Source organism: Zonotrichia leucophrys, chromosome 3 (assembly GCF_028769735.1).
Source record: "Zonotrichia leucophrys gambelii isolate GWCS_2022_RI chromosome 3, RI_Zleu_2.0, whole genome shotgun sequence".
In the NCBI taxonomy this organism is placed as follows: domain Eukaryota; kingdom Metazoa; phylum Chordata; class Aves; order Passeriformes; family Passerellidae; genus Zonotrichia; species Zonotrichia leucophrys.
The window spans coordinates 85,613,220-85,627,423 of NC_088172.1; the positions used below are offsets into that span (position 1 = coordinate 85,613,220).

At 37.2% G+C, this 14,204-nt stretch overlaps 1 protein-coding gene across 1 annotated transcript in view; it reads right to left on the minus strand.

Moving 5' to 3' along the window:
- USH2A (usherin) overlaps nt 1-14,204 on the minus strand; it is a 374,998-nt gene that overhangs the window by 100,434 nt on the left and 260,360 nt on the right. The window contains exons 44-48 of the mRNA XM_064709111.1: nt 13,030-13,193; nt 10,846-11,055; nt 9,279-9,481; nt 7,358-7,470; nt 887-1,085 (exon numbers count right to left, since the gene is read on the minus strand). Coding sequence (XP_064565181.1) covers nt 887-1,085; nt 7,358-7,470; nt 9,279-9,481; nt 10,846-11,055; nt 13,030-13,193 — 889 coding nt within the window. The remainder of the gene's footprint in view (nt 1-886; nt 1,086-7,357; nt 7,471-9,278; nt 9,482-10,845; nt 11,056-13,029; nt 13,194-14,204) is intronic.

Consider the following 14,204-nt stretch of genomic DNA (forward strand, 5'->3'; position numbering starts at 1 on the left):
CCAGCACTTTCCCTTGTTAAACTTCATAAGGTTGGTGGTTGCCCATCTCTCTTAATTTGTTGAGGTTTCTCTGCAGGGCTCTCTGCCTTTGAAAGAGTCAACAGCTCTTCCAAATTTGGTGCCAACTGGTCCATGTAAGATGCAAAAATACATACTGAGATCTATGTGCATCCACCATGTAATTTGTCACAATGGGACTGCGCTGGGGGACTCAAGAGGTGGCAGAGGTGGCATTTCTCAAACTTCATTATCCATGGCTTGTCTGATTTACTGGGGAACAACTATACAGCCTGAATTCTTGGGATGAACATCGCACTACACACATGAAGTAAAGCTTTCTGAAAGGAAGAAACTTCAGAAGTTTGATGTTGTGAAGTGAGGTGGTCCTTGTAGTGGTTAGGAAACTAAAGTCCCCATCCAGACATGCAACACATTTGAAGGGATTTTGAAACACAGGTTCTGGCTTAGCTTCCTGTGCAAGGAATTCAGTTTACATGTGTTAAAATGACTTCTACCCTCAACCACCATGTTATAAATGAAAACAATTTGGTGATTCACTTCAACACTGCACCACACCAAAGTGTTAACACATTCATAAATGCTTACCAATTCATTTCTCTTGAAAGAAAAATAAGGTCAACAAACAACGACTTAACAGAATCACTTGTCATCAGCTGACTCACACGCAGCTATCCTTGTAATAAGCTCAAATATCTATAGTTGATTTTAAAGAGCTTCAAGTTATCTATCAGAGTCTTGATTTTAAAGCATCAAAAGAAGCAAACCCTCCACTTCCTTTTCTCTGATAACTAGAGGTTTGGTGTACACACCTCTTCCTAAAAATATTGTTTTTCATTATATAAGTAACTTTAGAATAAAGAAGTACCTCCGACTCTGGATGATAACACACTTCTCCACAGATATTTTCATCCTTTTTACATTCTATTGAGATGCACATTCTACTGCTTTTGCTGCTCCTTGGAGTTTTCAATGAAGTACACTTCTGCCACGCTTTACGTAGAAGTTCATATCCCAGGATAATGCCATTTGGCTGTCCCGGTGATGCCCAGTTGATTTGAAGGGATCTGCAATAAGAAAATAAACATCTGTTCAACATTTGGATGTATTTATGCCTCTGTAACTATTTACATTAAATGATTAGCAGTTCCTTTTTACACTAGTTCACATCAAGTGAAACATTTTGAAGTTTCCAAAAGTGTTCTGAATAACAAATTCCACAGATTAAAGGTCTGAAAGTTTCTAAAAAGTGTCAATATCTGCTAATACTCCATAAAAACTAATCACACAGACAACCAAAGACCTTAAATGTTGCTGTTTAAATGACATCTCATTCCCACTTCTGGAAACTTATGTGTAGTAAACTATCTAGCATTTTACTCTTTTCATTTCATAATTCCTTTCCCTCTGTGCCTTTGCCAGTGCAGCTAACTCACACTCTGCTCAGCCATCACTTAGAACAGGCTTGTCTTAATCTTGCCTTTCCCTTGTTTAAAAAAAAAAATAAAAAGAAAAGGATATTGTTTTGAGATGTATTCTTCAGTGTAGAATTAAAACTTATTACAGCATTCAGTAAGAACTAGTTCCCTTCTGTACTTAAATCTTTTGACTGACATTAAATTAAAAGTAAGAAATGGATGTGTTTATCACGACTAAGACTCAAGACTTCTGACTGAGTGCAAAAGTATCACTGCAGCAGCCTGCAAAGACTGTCTGTAAAACAAAACCCTGTAGCTGATTCCAGGTTTGATATCAGACCATCATCAGTTATAGGAACAAAATCTCTTAAGGGCTATTAAATCATGCTCAGCTGTAGTACGACTCTCACTACTAAAAATGTGTAGATATTTCCTCAAGAAACTCACTTAGGATTATGATAAATTAAAAAAAAAAAAAAAGAAAAGGGACATTTGAAACAAAAATACAATTTTCCCACTGATATTTCAAATAAGCACTTAATTTCTTGTATAATCACTGTGGAGTCTTGCATAAGACACAAATTTCTTTCACTGGGACTCTTTGAGTAGGGAGAAGGAGATCCCAATGCTACATGTAGATCAATAGGAGGACTGACAACACGGCATAGTTAGGCTCCAAGTACCTCTTTTTAATCTCCATGTCCCAATTACACAGTCACTGCCAGAATGCCAGTGACATCAGAAATTAGCATTAATTTAAAGTGAAAATGCTACAGTGAAACAGCAGCTGCTGAGATAAACTTTGACATCTTAACAGAATAAAAATAAGTGAACTATTATTTCACTTGCTTGAGGTATAAACAGAGGAACACACACTGCAATAAGGCTTTGCAGACCAGGAATTAATGTCACCTATGAGGGAATAAATTCACAAGTGGCTTGTAGAGTTGCCATTATCATTCCAAGGTCTTCATCTGAATCGTAGATTTAATTCCATATTCCATCCATTGCTATTTTGTATTCTCTACCTATTCTACCACGCACGCATGATCACATACACAAATGCACTCATCCACATTTAAATAGTGTTACACTTAAAAACAGAAAAGCAGGAAAATATAGTGTATAAACTTCAGGAAAAAATGGTAAAAAGAAAAGGAAAAGAAGGGCAGTACTTTAACCTTTATAAATGCCATTGTAACTCTCTCCTGGTCTTTGCACAGAATAGACCACAGGAGCAAAGAAAGCATTCCCAGTCTTAATTTTGAATGATTTGCTTTCTGCAAGTTTCATTCAGACCCTCATGAGCATATTTTCAGAGTATTGTGCCAGTTTTTTGCAGTTTTTCAAGTCATAATTGTCTCAAACATAATTTAAAATTAGGCCCAAGTATTAACACAATAAGTTAAACATTTTGCCTTTTCTGCAGAGCCCAGTATGTATTTCCTTCATTTAACAAGAAATCACTTTATTATTATTTGATAGCGACACAACTGGAGTGGACATAGCCTGATATAAAGAAAAACTGCAGCTGAATAAGGAAATTGTGTGGAAGGGGAATTCACTGACCAGTGGCAATGAGGTAAAGCTCAGCATGACCTTCCAGAACAGGCTCATAGACAAGCAGACTCTCTCACAATTTTATGGGTGTTTCAGCTATGTCTACACCTTCCCATGCTTGCCACCCATGGCAAAGCGTGGCAATGCAGCAAGAGCAGGGCACAGCTCAGTTTAAAAAATAACAGCAGGGTTTTCATGGTACTGCAGAGGTTTTTTGACATCCCCCATCTGAAGGCTGAGCTGAAAATCTTCCTGAGCAGGTGCAGATTTAATGGGACACGATGGGCGCGTTAGTGCGCCGGCAGCTGTGTCGCGCGTGGTGCGTCTGACACAGCTGCAGGAACGCGGGCACAGAGCCTGCCTGGCCTCTCCTGCCACCCAGCCACTCCCTCTGGGGTACCCTGGGCTTGTGCCTACCCTGGGAAGCGCCCACAGCCTGGCCTGCAGAAGCAGACTCACAAATTGCAGGCATAGACAAAAACGTGCAGCCCCCCAGAGGTGGGTATAGCCCCTCTCTGCCCAGAGAACACTCCAAGTTCTGCCATTTATGGGAGCTCCTATGCTGGATGAGTCCCACTGCTGCCACTGAGGGGAAAATACTGACACAGGCAAGACAGCCTGGCTAGGTTCACAGAAACAATCTGCTTCAGACTACAAGTCCACTAAAGCACTTTCAGGAGATAAAGAACAATTGCAAACTGATCCAGGAAAATGTATTTGCTTTTGTGAAGGAGAGCAAAGTAAATTTGACTCAAGAATGTAAAGATTGTAAAGACAATTGTTTTTGACATTTTCAGGTAGAATTTTTTTTTAATCCATGAAAAATAACAGTATTTTAAATTTTGATAATGCTTCAGATATATTTCGATAAAACAGACTTTGGAAACAAACTTCTGGGGTTTCTCTACTTCCCCATCAGCTCCAAGTGCCCATAAGGCAGAAAAGGACTCCTGATTTTTGTTTTTACTCAATACAGTAGTAACGGTTTAACAGTGACGTTTTAAAATATATCAAAGCTTCACTTCAGAATCTTGATAATGAATATTCCATTAGTCTCATCACATGCAGGAGTTAAATTCAAAAAATCAAAGATTTAATGACTTTACATTTTAGGAACTGGAAGTAAAAAAAAAAAAAATCACAAGATTCATCTGACAGTTTTAAGATAGGGGACACTGCTATTATTAACGACTAGTGGGTAAAATATTTTCCTCATCAGGAGATCACACACACTGAGCAACTGCTGCAGCACTATTGCACAGGAGTTAAGTAGCTGCTGCATGGTGGATGCAGGGCTGACAGAATTAGAGAAGGCAGTATGGCACAGTCCAGACACTCTGATAAATGGCATCATGCCTCTCCTGTTGCTACAAACTTCCTGGAAAAACCTTTCAGTGCTTTATGTTCCCCATGGCTAGAGTAGGGAGGGCAATCAGGTGTCTTCTGGCTCTCTGAACATCTTCCCTATATGGAAAATCAGACTCCCTGGTCTTCAGTTCCCAATATTCCCTTGCTGAAATCTGCACTACATTTTCTCACCTTCCATTTGTCCAGCAATGACAAAGGCTTTTTAACATGGCACAGCAGTTTGACACTTTCATATCTGATTTCCTTTAGAACTCATGAGCAAATACCATAATCCCAAGAATTTGTTGCTATGTTTTATCCATTTTTTCCATTTATCCATTTTTGTTTTGTCCATTTTTTAAAAATCTTTTTCACTATTGTGTTCATTTGAAATAATTCCTCCTCCTCATTCACCCACAAACAGCAACAGCTACAGCAACCTTCTAAACTCCCATGACATTGAATACCAAGCCAAAGAATTCACCCAACTTTCCTCCCATGGCCTTATCCTTTTTGAGCTTTCCATCACACCGTGACCAGGGTTTCTGGTTCCCTCCAAGATACTTAAATGGCCCTCTCCTCAAAAATCTGCGAGGGATTTTCCCTAGATTGCGTAGATTAGGCCATGGTGTTTTCTGAGCCATCAACCTTTGAATTAGGCATGTAACAGAACTGCAGTATTATAAGGAAAAAGAGAAAGAAGAAGAGTGTTTTAAAGTGGAATGAACTACTTTCCAACACACCATAAGAATTAAATCCACTACCCAAACTATCAGTCAGTATCCACATGCATTCAGTACTCAGAAAACTTTCTAAACTGTGCAATAAAATACAATACTTGTCTACAGAGACAAACCCTGAGGTCCTAATTAAAAACAAAACAAACCAAAAGTGTATCTCATTTCAGTGGCATTTGTTTCTACCTAAACATGGTCAATGCAACCTCTCCCCCCAAAAAACCTAAATGCAGGCAAGAAACACAGCAAAGCAGAACCTAACTTAGGACTCCAGGATTGGGTGTCACACTGTTTTCTATTTGAAGTTTGGCATTATAAAATAATTATATCAGGACTGCGACCTTTTGTGCCAAGTTTCAGCCTGAAGCTGAGTTATTAAGTGTAAGGGGTGGAAAAGTTAGGTATTTATAATGGCTCTGGTGGTATAACCTTCATTAGAACACTTTGGATGGAGCTGCTATCAGAAAGACTTCTAAGTTGGTGGTGAAATTATAATTTCTGTCATGTAACACCTTGAGGCAAATTTTAAAACAATTATTTGTGAATGCCACAAAGACATTATCCTACAGCATGCTCATCAATAATACAGCCCCCCAAACTGATTCAGAAGAGGGGAAAACGTCATGATTCCAATTAAAGACAATAAACTGCACAGGCTTTATTATATCTCAGATATCCCAGGAGTCTATACTCTATAAATGCCTTTTTTCCCTCTCTGATGACAGATATGTATTAAAATGTCCTCTTGTCCACATAAACTGGGGGTTTTTTGCCCAAGCTTTTTCTTTTACAGGGGATAAACAAGCAAAATTCATATTCAGCCCAGCACCTGCCAAGGCTGTCAGCTGTAGTGTTTGTCATATTTCAATCAAAGCTGAAGCCAGCCAGTCATTTTTATACTGCACAATCCCTACATACTCGAGGAGCAGAATTAATGAATTAGCTATTGATTAAATTCCACTCTAGCAAATCCACCGTGGCAAATAAATGAACTACCCGGGGCACATGTAGGCCACGGCCAGACATGTCCGGGCAATCGATCAGTAGTTAGTATTCTTTTGGGATATAAGAACAGCTGATGATAATATGACATGTAGGAAAAGGCAGTGTAGAAACAGAGTCTGTTTCTGGCTGAGCAGATTATAAAGTAGGAAGGCATTTTTGATCCTTTTGCATTCATGTGTTCTGACATATTTAGTCTATATATAATAGCAGAAACATGCATAAGTGTTTGCAGTACAGACAATACAGACAAAGGCATACATAAGTTAAAGCCAAGGGCAAAAGATGAGATCCTGAATTGGGTTCTTATCATCAAACAAGCTTTGACTGTATCTATATGTGTGACAGAAAAATAGCAAGCTTAATTTCACCCTTATACAGAAACAAATGCTCAATTCAAGCAAAACATACAAACAGCAAACAAGAAGCTGAAGTCCTTAAGAGACTGGAGTAGCAACTCCATTCTGTTGGCCATTTCTGAAGGCTCAGATGTTAGATACTAGTTTTTTTCAAAAGATTTGTTTTTCTTTTGATGAAAGAAACACTGCTAATGAGCATACTCCACCAGAAGAGGAAAATCACAGGAACAATAACACAAACACAGGAGGTTAACTGCTTTACTGTTGGGGTAATTTTGAAAAATGTGTTTGCAAGTTGAGTTTTATTTTGTCTTTGGAAGATATTAGCTCCCAAAGAATCACTGTATAAGCTACTATTTGGCTGCTTCTAAGGACTGCAACTTTGATGCTCCCCTTACAATTGAGAAGTTTGTCCATGCCTGTGGGTGTAGTGGACAGGCAGTCTGCAAACAGTGGTTCAAGGAGACATAGATATGCATGCCTTTTCAGATAGCTTACTAATTCTTACAGCTGTGATAGGTGACTTTTTTTTACCCAGAATTATTCTAAGTTTCCATTATCAGCATCGCATTGCTCCCTGAACATTAATCTTCCTCTTCTTAACTGACAGCAGAATGTGATAATTTTCATTCCACTACACTTCTTCTCCTAACTATTCCACTAATGCCTTATTTATTATCACAGCACAGCGATACCCAAATGGGTATGTACAATCAACCAAGGGTGAGACTTCTTTGATTGATCTTTCAGTGAAAAAGCTCCAAGACCAAAGATAACAACCACTAAAAACCTTTTCAAAGCGCATACTGAATTTTTTCATGCACCTTATTCAGTTTTGAGAAGACAACTTTACATTCTGGTCCCCATTCTCACTAGAAATGTCCCTGATACATGAAAGCCACCTATAGCACAGTACCTTGAGCCAATTATGTGAATAATGGGTGCTGACAGCTGCTTTGGCTCATCTTCCACAGTGGTGATCTGGGTCCCATTGCTCCTCACGCAGGCATACACCGTGCAGGCTTCAATCTGGTGGAGAGGAACAGGATGTTCACACATTCAGCTGCAGAAATTTTTCAGCTCTACTACTTGTTTAGATTTTCTCTTCACCCAAGATATAATTCTTTTCTATTTAAGAGATTCCATACAGCCAGGAAAATACTGCAGCTTTGAGATAAGTATATCTGCCAAAGATTTCCTGCACTGTATCACATTTTCTCACACCGTTTTCAAAAGAAGGGTACATGCAGCCCTCTGGCACTAATTGCTGTTTGCTATTAAATTATCACCAAAAGAGTTGCAGTGAACTTGTTTGTCTGTATGTATATGTAGATCCCAGTATGCAATACTGAAAAAAATGTGCTTTTATTTGAGGCCTTGAGTAATCTTTCTAATCCTACTATATATTCTGACATAAAAATAAAAATAATTTTTCCTTAGTGTGTTCTATTCCTTCATGTCTATTTTGTAAATTAAAAGTAAGAAATGCAAATAGAAATTATGCAATTTTTTATGAAAACATGTCACAGAAATAAATTGATATTCCTTCAATTCTTGAGATTAAACTAAGAAAAGTGAAATAGGTAGTGAAGGATCATAACATTGTTTCTGTATTGTCAACAGGGAACTTACTTCAAATAAAAAAAGCATGAAAATGAAAAATAATGCAGTAAGATTACCAGTGAGATGCACATGCATCCAAGATAATATTGTTTGCAGGAAAAGAAGAAAAAGAATCAAAAGGAAAAAAAAAGTAAAGGCATCTTATTTTGGTTTTACCAATCACATTGATGCAGACATAAATACTAGCACAGCAGAAGAGAAGAATAATTAACATCTCAAGCAACAGAAGGTGGCCATGGTAAATTAATATAGAGGATCTATAAGTGAGGCAGTACACTGAATTTGCATTGTTATTGAGAAAAGACAAATGTGTTTCCAAGTGGCATTCAGAAAGTCATATGTGTATTCATGGATGGAGGTTTGCTGCTTCAGAGGGGCTGGAACATGGAAATCTGTTACTGTGTGCCTGTTACTGTGATGTTTATTTATGGCATGGAGTAACTGGCTGCAAATTCTCAGAATTAAGTACACATAGTACTATTAAGTTTATCTCATATATAATAATGTAAACCAAACCTTCATGAAATAGACAGGAATAGTTACAATTAAGTGTCAAAATCCATTTCTTGAAGAGATTAATGCAAAGTCAGGACAGAAAGATTTATTTTTGTATTATTTTTATTATTATGTTTCTGCCCACAGTATTTTGCCTTTCACTAGATATGTGACTAGTAAGGCAAAGAGAGAGAAAGGGAAAAGCAAAGAAAAAATGTTGCACATATTAGGACCATAAAAAGTACTGTGATGATTTCAGACATCAGCTCTGCTGCCTCCTCAAAACGATAAGGAAAAAAAATTGATAATGGGGTGTCAAATGCAACATCATTATTTCACTGTAAAGTTTTATCATGCATGCCTGATGTTTCTTAAACAACTGCAATTTTCTTTTAATGAGTAGGAGTAGAATCTTAGCCTCTTGGTAATATATGTTGGAGCTTTGCTAATGCTGAAGCACAGAGCGTTTAAGGGAAAGTAAATGGAGTTTTGACACTTTGAAAAAGGAGATAATGGAAATTTGTGATGAAAATTGTACACAAACCAAAATATGCTAAAAATAAATATATTCCTTGTATGGATATGCACACAAGCATCAGTGCAAACACATGTCCAAGAGTATAAAGAAATTTACAGAACAGTATTTTTCTTGGAAATCCAAGTAGAATTAAATAAGTAAAATTAAAGTATGTCACACAACCTAGAAAATATATTCTAACCTGAATATCATACACGGTGAAGGGAGACAAATCTGCCAAAAGAAAGGATCCTGGCTCGCTCATTCCAGTCTTGTACTGCTGGTTATTTACATAGACAGAGTAGCCTGTGACAACACCGTTCGGGTTTGAAGGCGATGTCCAGATGACACGTACAGCTGTACTGTTGATGATGACAACCTCTGGAGGGAACATGCCCTCAGGCTCTAGAAATAAAGGAAGAAACTGAATAAACTCCAGCTGTCTCTGCAAAAGCACTTGTTTAACCAAATGCAGATTAGTATTTAGGTTTAGCAAAGGGTTCACTGCTTATCTGCTTTCCTCTGATGAAGTTATCACAGTCTGTAGTCTTCTGTAAATTGGCTTATTATACTCTCAGTTAGAAATCATGAGAGCTGATGGTAAAATGCTTTATACCAGCAGCACAGTGTCAATCATCAGTAGTATGTGGCCAGTGAGATATGGTGATAAATTACTCACACATCTGCACTGTCAACATGCAAATATTATTTTTATGTCTCCCCAGTCTTAATTCTTCAAAAAAGAAGGAAAAAAAAGAAGAATAGAGCATTTTGCTTTTAAAGCAAAACCTGAGACCAAAATACCTTATGTCTGATGGGACGTAACAATATCAGCCTTATAGATGAAGCAATATGCAATATTTCCATTATGTAAATGGTTTCAAATGTTGATTACTCTAGGTAATGATGAAGTCTAACACTTATTAAAAAAAAAAAAAAAGAAAAAAACCAACACCTTCCTTAGCGTTAAATTACATAATTATCTAAGCATGTCAGAAATAACTATGCAAAGGCCTATTTTTATCATAAGAAACAATCTTTACCAGTTGAAAAATTGCCCTTACCATCAATTCTATTTTATAAACAAAAGGTGCTGACCTTTGGCATGAGAAAGGAAATGGAATCCTCCCTTAAAGTGCTTTGCTAATGACCTGGAACACTTGCTTCTGAGGTAATGATATTATAATGTTTATAATGAGACTTTATAAAGCAAAAAGATTAGAAAGACCATTCCAAACACATTTCAGATGCACAATTTTTTTTTATTATTATTTTATGCTCAACCTCCACCCCCAGCTCTGCACTTGCCCACTGACATAGAAATGACTCATAAAGAATTTTCTTAGAGGCTGAACTTGCACCCAGAGTTTCTAGTGACTCAGGAAAGGCCTTATGTACATCTGTCATGTCAAAAGCACGTCGCTTCACAGAGCAAGTCTTTTAAAAAACCCTTTAATTGTTTCTAAATTCCACCATTTATTGATATGAACTCAGTTCCAAACTTAGTGCACACAGACAGGAATATGCAGGAGAAGATGAGAACAAACTGGGTTAATATCTGCTATTAGAGCTTTTGCTTCTGTCTCAGTGGGGCTGTTTATTGATCTACCACATGATGACAACCAGCACTTAAGCATTTTAACGTTTTAGACCTTTTTCCTTTTATACCGGAAATTTTATAATGGAAGGATGACTGATCTCAACCCTAACAAAAATCAATCAATTTCATTCTCAGATTTTAAGTCAAGCTGCATTCACTGCTAACCAACCTCCATCTGAGGTAGTCACATGCACAACTTCACTGTTGATGCTGTGGGCTCCATTGAAAACTTGAGAAAATATCTGATACTCTGTGTTGGGCTGCAAATCATCTATGACTACAGAGTTCACATCAGCCTGGACCCTCAGAGATCTTCTCTCATCAGTGGAATTCAAGAAGAGGGTGTAGTAAACAACATCTCCTTGTAAATCCTGCAGTGCTAGGAAAAGAAAGGAAAAACATCGGGACATCAACTGGAACATTTTCAGTCAGCAAGTTTGTTATCAACAAAATTCATTGTGAAGAATAAACCAATTTTTATGCAGAACCTCTTATTTATAAAAAAGGAAATATTGCATCAAGTGTCTCCAATCTCACCCATTTAAAGAGTGACACAGACTGCTCTCCCTAATTTCTCAAAATCATTAATGGTTCATCATCCTATCCAACACTGGAGAAAGCTTTCTTTCTCTAGACATCCCCATGTAGTCAATGGAATAAAAAAATTAATAGGCAAAACCCGCTGCAAGGAGTGGGGTGCAGGCCTTTTTGCTCCTTCCTTCAAACTACACTTCCCAGAGCCCACTCCAGTCCTGTGTTATTCCGCTAGCCATGGATAAAGGACCTGTGCCTATGCCATAAATTGCACTGACATTCAGCTTTACCCAGATGGCATTTTGGCCATTCACAGTACAGTGAGAAGCTATGTGTTATTGTTTCAGAACAAGCATGAGCACATAATCTATATTTAAAGCTGTAATACACTCTGAAGCATTAAAAACACAGGGCAAAACCCCCAGATCCTCACATTTCTTTGTAAAATATATTTTACCCAGCACTAACTTCCCCAGAGAAAGACAGAAAAAACAGCACAATTTTCAGGCTACACAGGGAATGATATTCACTGGTCTGAGCTGATGGATAAGAATAGATTCCAGGCAAGTCTTCTCCATTTTAGTGACTCAGATGTCATCTGTTATCTTATCTGTCCTTTGTCAAACAGTTTAAGCTCAGGTCTGACTAAATGCAGCTTCTTTTCCACTAGGCATCGAGATGAAAAGTATAATTACAATGAAAACTGTAAGGACTAACACAAAAATCTTGAAATGACACACCATGCAACTGAATAGGACTCAGCTCACTGAGGCAGAGCACTGATAAAAGCCAAAAGCATTTTTTCAGACTTAATAATATATGGGTTTGTCATCGAAACTGTTAATCAAGAATGATACACTATTTTAAGTGGTACTGATACAAGGCCTAAATCCTTAGAAGTCAGAAACTTTCAGTAGGGAAAGACAGCAAGGCAACTTATGTTGATGGCTCCCAAGCTCCCAAAGAAAACACAAAAGTAATTTAAAAACTAGTTTTATAAAAAAGGAATGAAACACTGACAAACAAAATAGTTAATGTGCTTATTTGCAACATAAGAAGTAATAAAATATGATAAAGTTTTCAAATAATGAATGGCCTTGTCTTGGTGTTGAACTTCTACATTCACAAACATATATGGAGGAAATTTCTAAGATATGAATGAAAATAAAACCAGATTCCATTACCTACATCTAGAAGGTCAGGGGTTTAGATTACCAATGTAATGAAACTTCAGTGAGCTGCTTCAGATCTATTACATTTGTCAGTTTTTATAAGCATGCTCACTTCAGGCATGCAATTATAAAATAAAGAGACTACATTTGTCGCAATTCAGCACCCAGTCCTTACAATATCATTTGCATTTAAGTCATGAAGAAATTCCCCTCTGCTGTATTAACAAACCAACTAGAGAAATAGGCTAAATTCATTTTAAGGAGCAGAGCATAAAGAAAGAGAAAGGGGATCTTCTCATCATGAAGGAATGTAGACGTAAATTTTTATACAAAGGGATTAAATAGGCCACAAAGACAACAGGATTTTGTGTAGTACTGCTTTAGACATGTCTCACGAGTCTGCATTAACTATTTCTTCATTTTCACTATTCTCACTCTGCAGAAAGAGCATCTAATAAATACAAACATGACTGAGAAAGAGCACAATGTGCACATTTTTTTTCCTGTTTCTTTCCTCTCCTTTCAAGGACATTTAGGTATATTATAAATCAAGGCAAGGACTGTGTTTCCTCTGAGAGCAAGGCAGGCCATGGTAAGTGATGGCAGGTTAACATCTAGTTACTGGAATAAATACTAAGCACACTTACTTGGTTTTGACCATTCCACTTCCACGGCAGTGTGATTAACAGCACGTGCAACGAGGACACTTCCCTTCTCTGGTAATCCTGCTAATGTAGTAGCTATCACTTCTTCACTTGATGTATATCCTACCTCGTTGTGCACTATGAGCTTGTACTCATATGTTGTGTACCTAAGACATTTTAAAAATAATTAAATGGAATGAAAAATGCAGACATAGAAAATAATTGCTGTAAACCTTCTGCCTGTGCCAAAGTTTTGCTGTTTCTTCTCCGCCTGCACAAAAATTCATCTGTATGGGATGCACCAATGAAGACTTCATAAGAGGCATGTATTTTGTGGAAATTATTCAGCATGATTAACATGGTAACAAAAATAAAACACAGTATTTCACTTCTTCATAGTTTTAGCTTCTGAGGTGTTGAGAGATTATAGCTCAATTCAATATGTAATTACAGCAGTGGCAACCTGCCAAAATTTGGATCAGAATTTAATCAAATGAGGCTTTTTTCCTCTTTTGGGAAACCCACTGATTTTAACTTGCATAGTCTCATTTGTAAAAGGGATTCACCACAGAGTCAGAACTCTTCCGCTACAAAAACATCCCAAAAAAGGCACCTAGGAGTTTAAACTCATTTAATAAAGTAATTTTCCTCAGAACTGTGCATATTCCAATTACACAGATATATTAAAAATTACATGTGTATTTGGTAAACCAAGTGACTCTCACATCATCATTTCTTCCCTATAGCAAAAGTCATGCTAATGTACTTTAAGTGGGATTTCATTATCTGAAATTTAATTTCCTCATAAAAAGCCGCCCACAAAACTGCACAAAGACAGAAACTCAGGATCATCTTGCTCAAGTTTTCACTGAAGCTGCAGAGGGATAAATCTCTATAGATACAATAAAGAAGCATGCAATAAATGCCTAATATTTAGAGATATTAGTACAAAAATTACTCACTCACACTGTATATTTACTTTACTTTTTGTATTTATTTTAGATGCTTTATTATAACACCCTGATTTTTAAAAGAGCTAAGCTTTAGCAGTCCCACTGAGAAGAAAGCAACTTAATGGGAACTCACTCGCTCCAAGTCTAACTCTAAGCATTGACAAAAGGGGAAAATATTCAAAACAGATCTTATTTCTCTCTCTGCTTCTTCTGTCACTTACACAC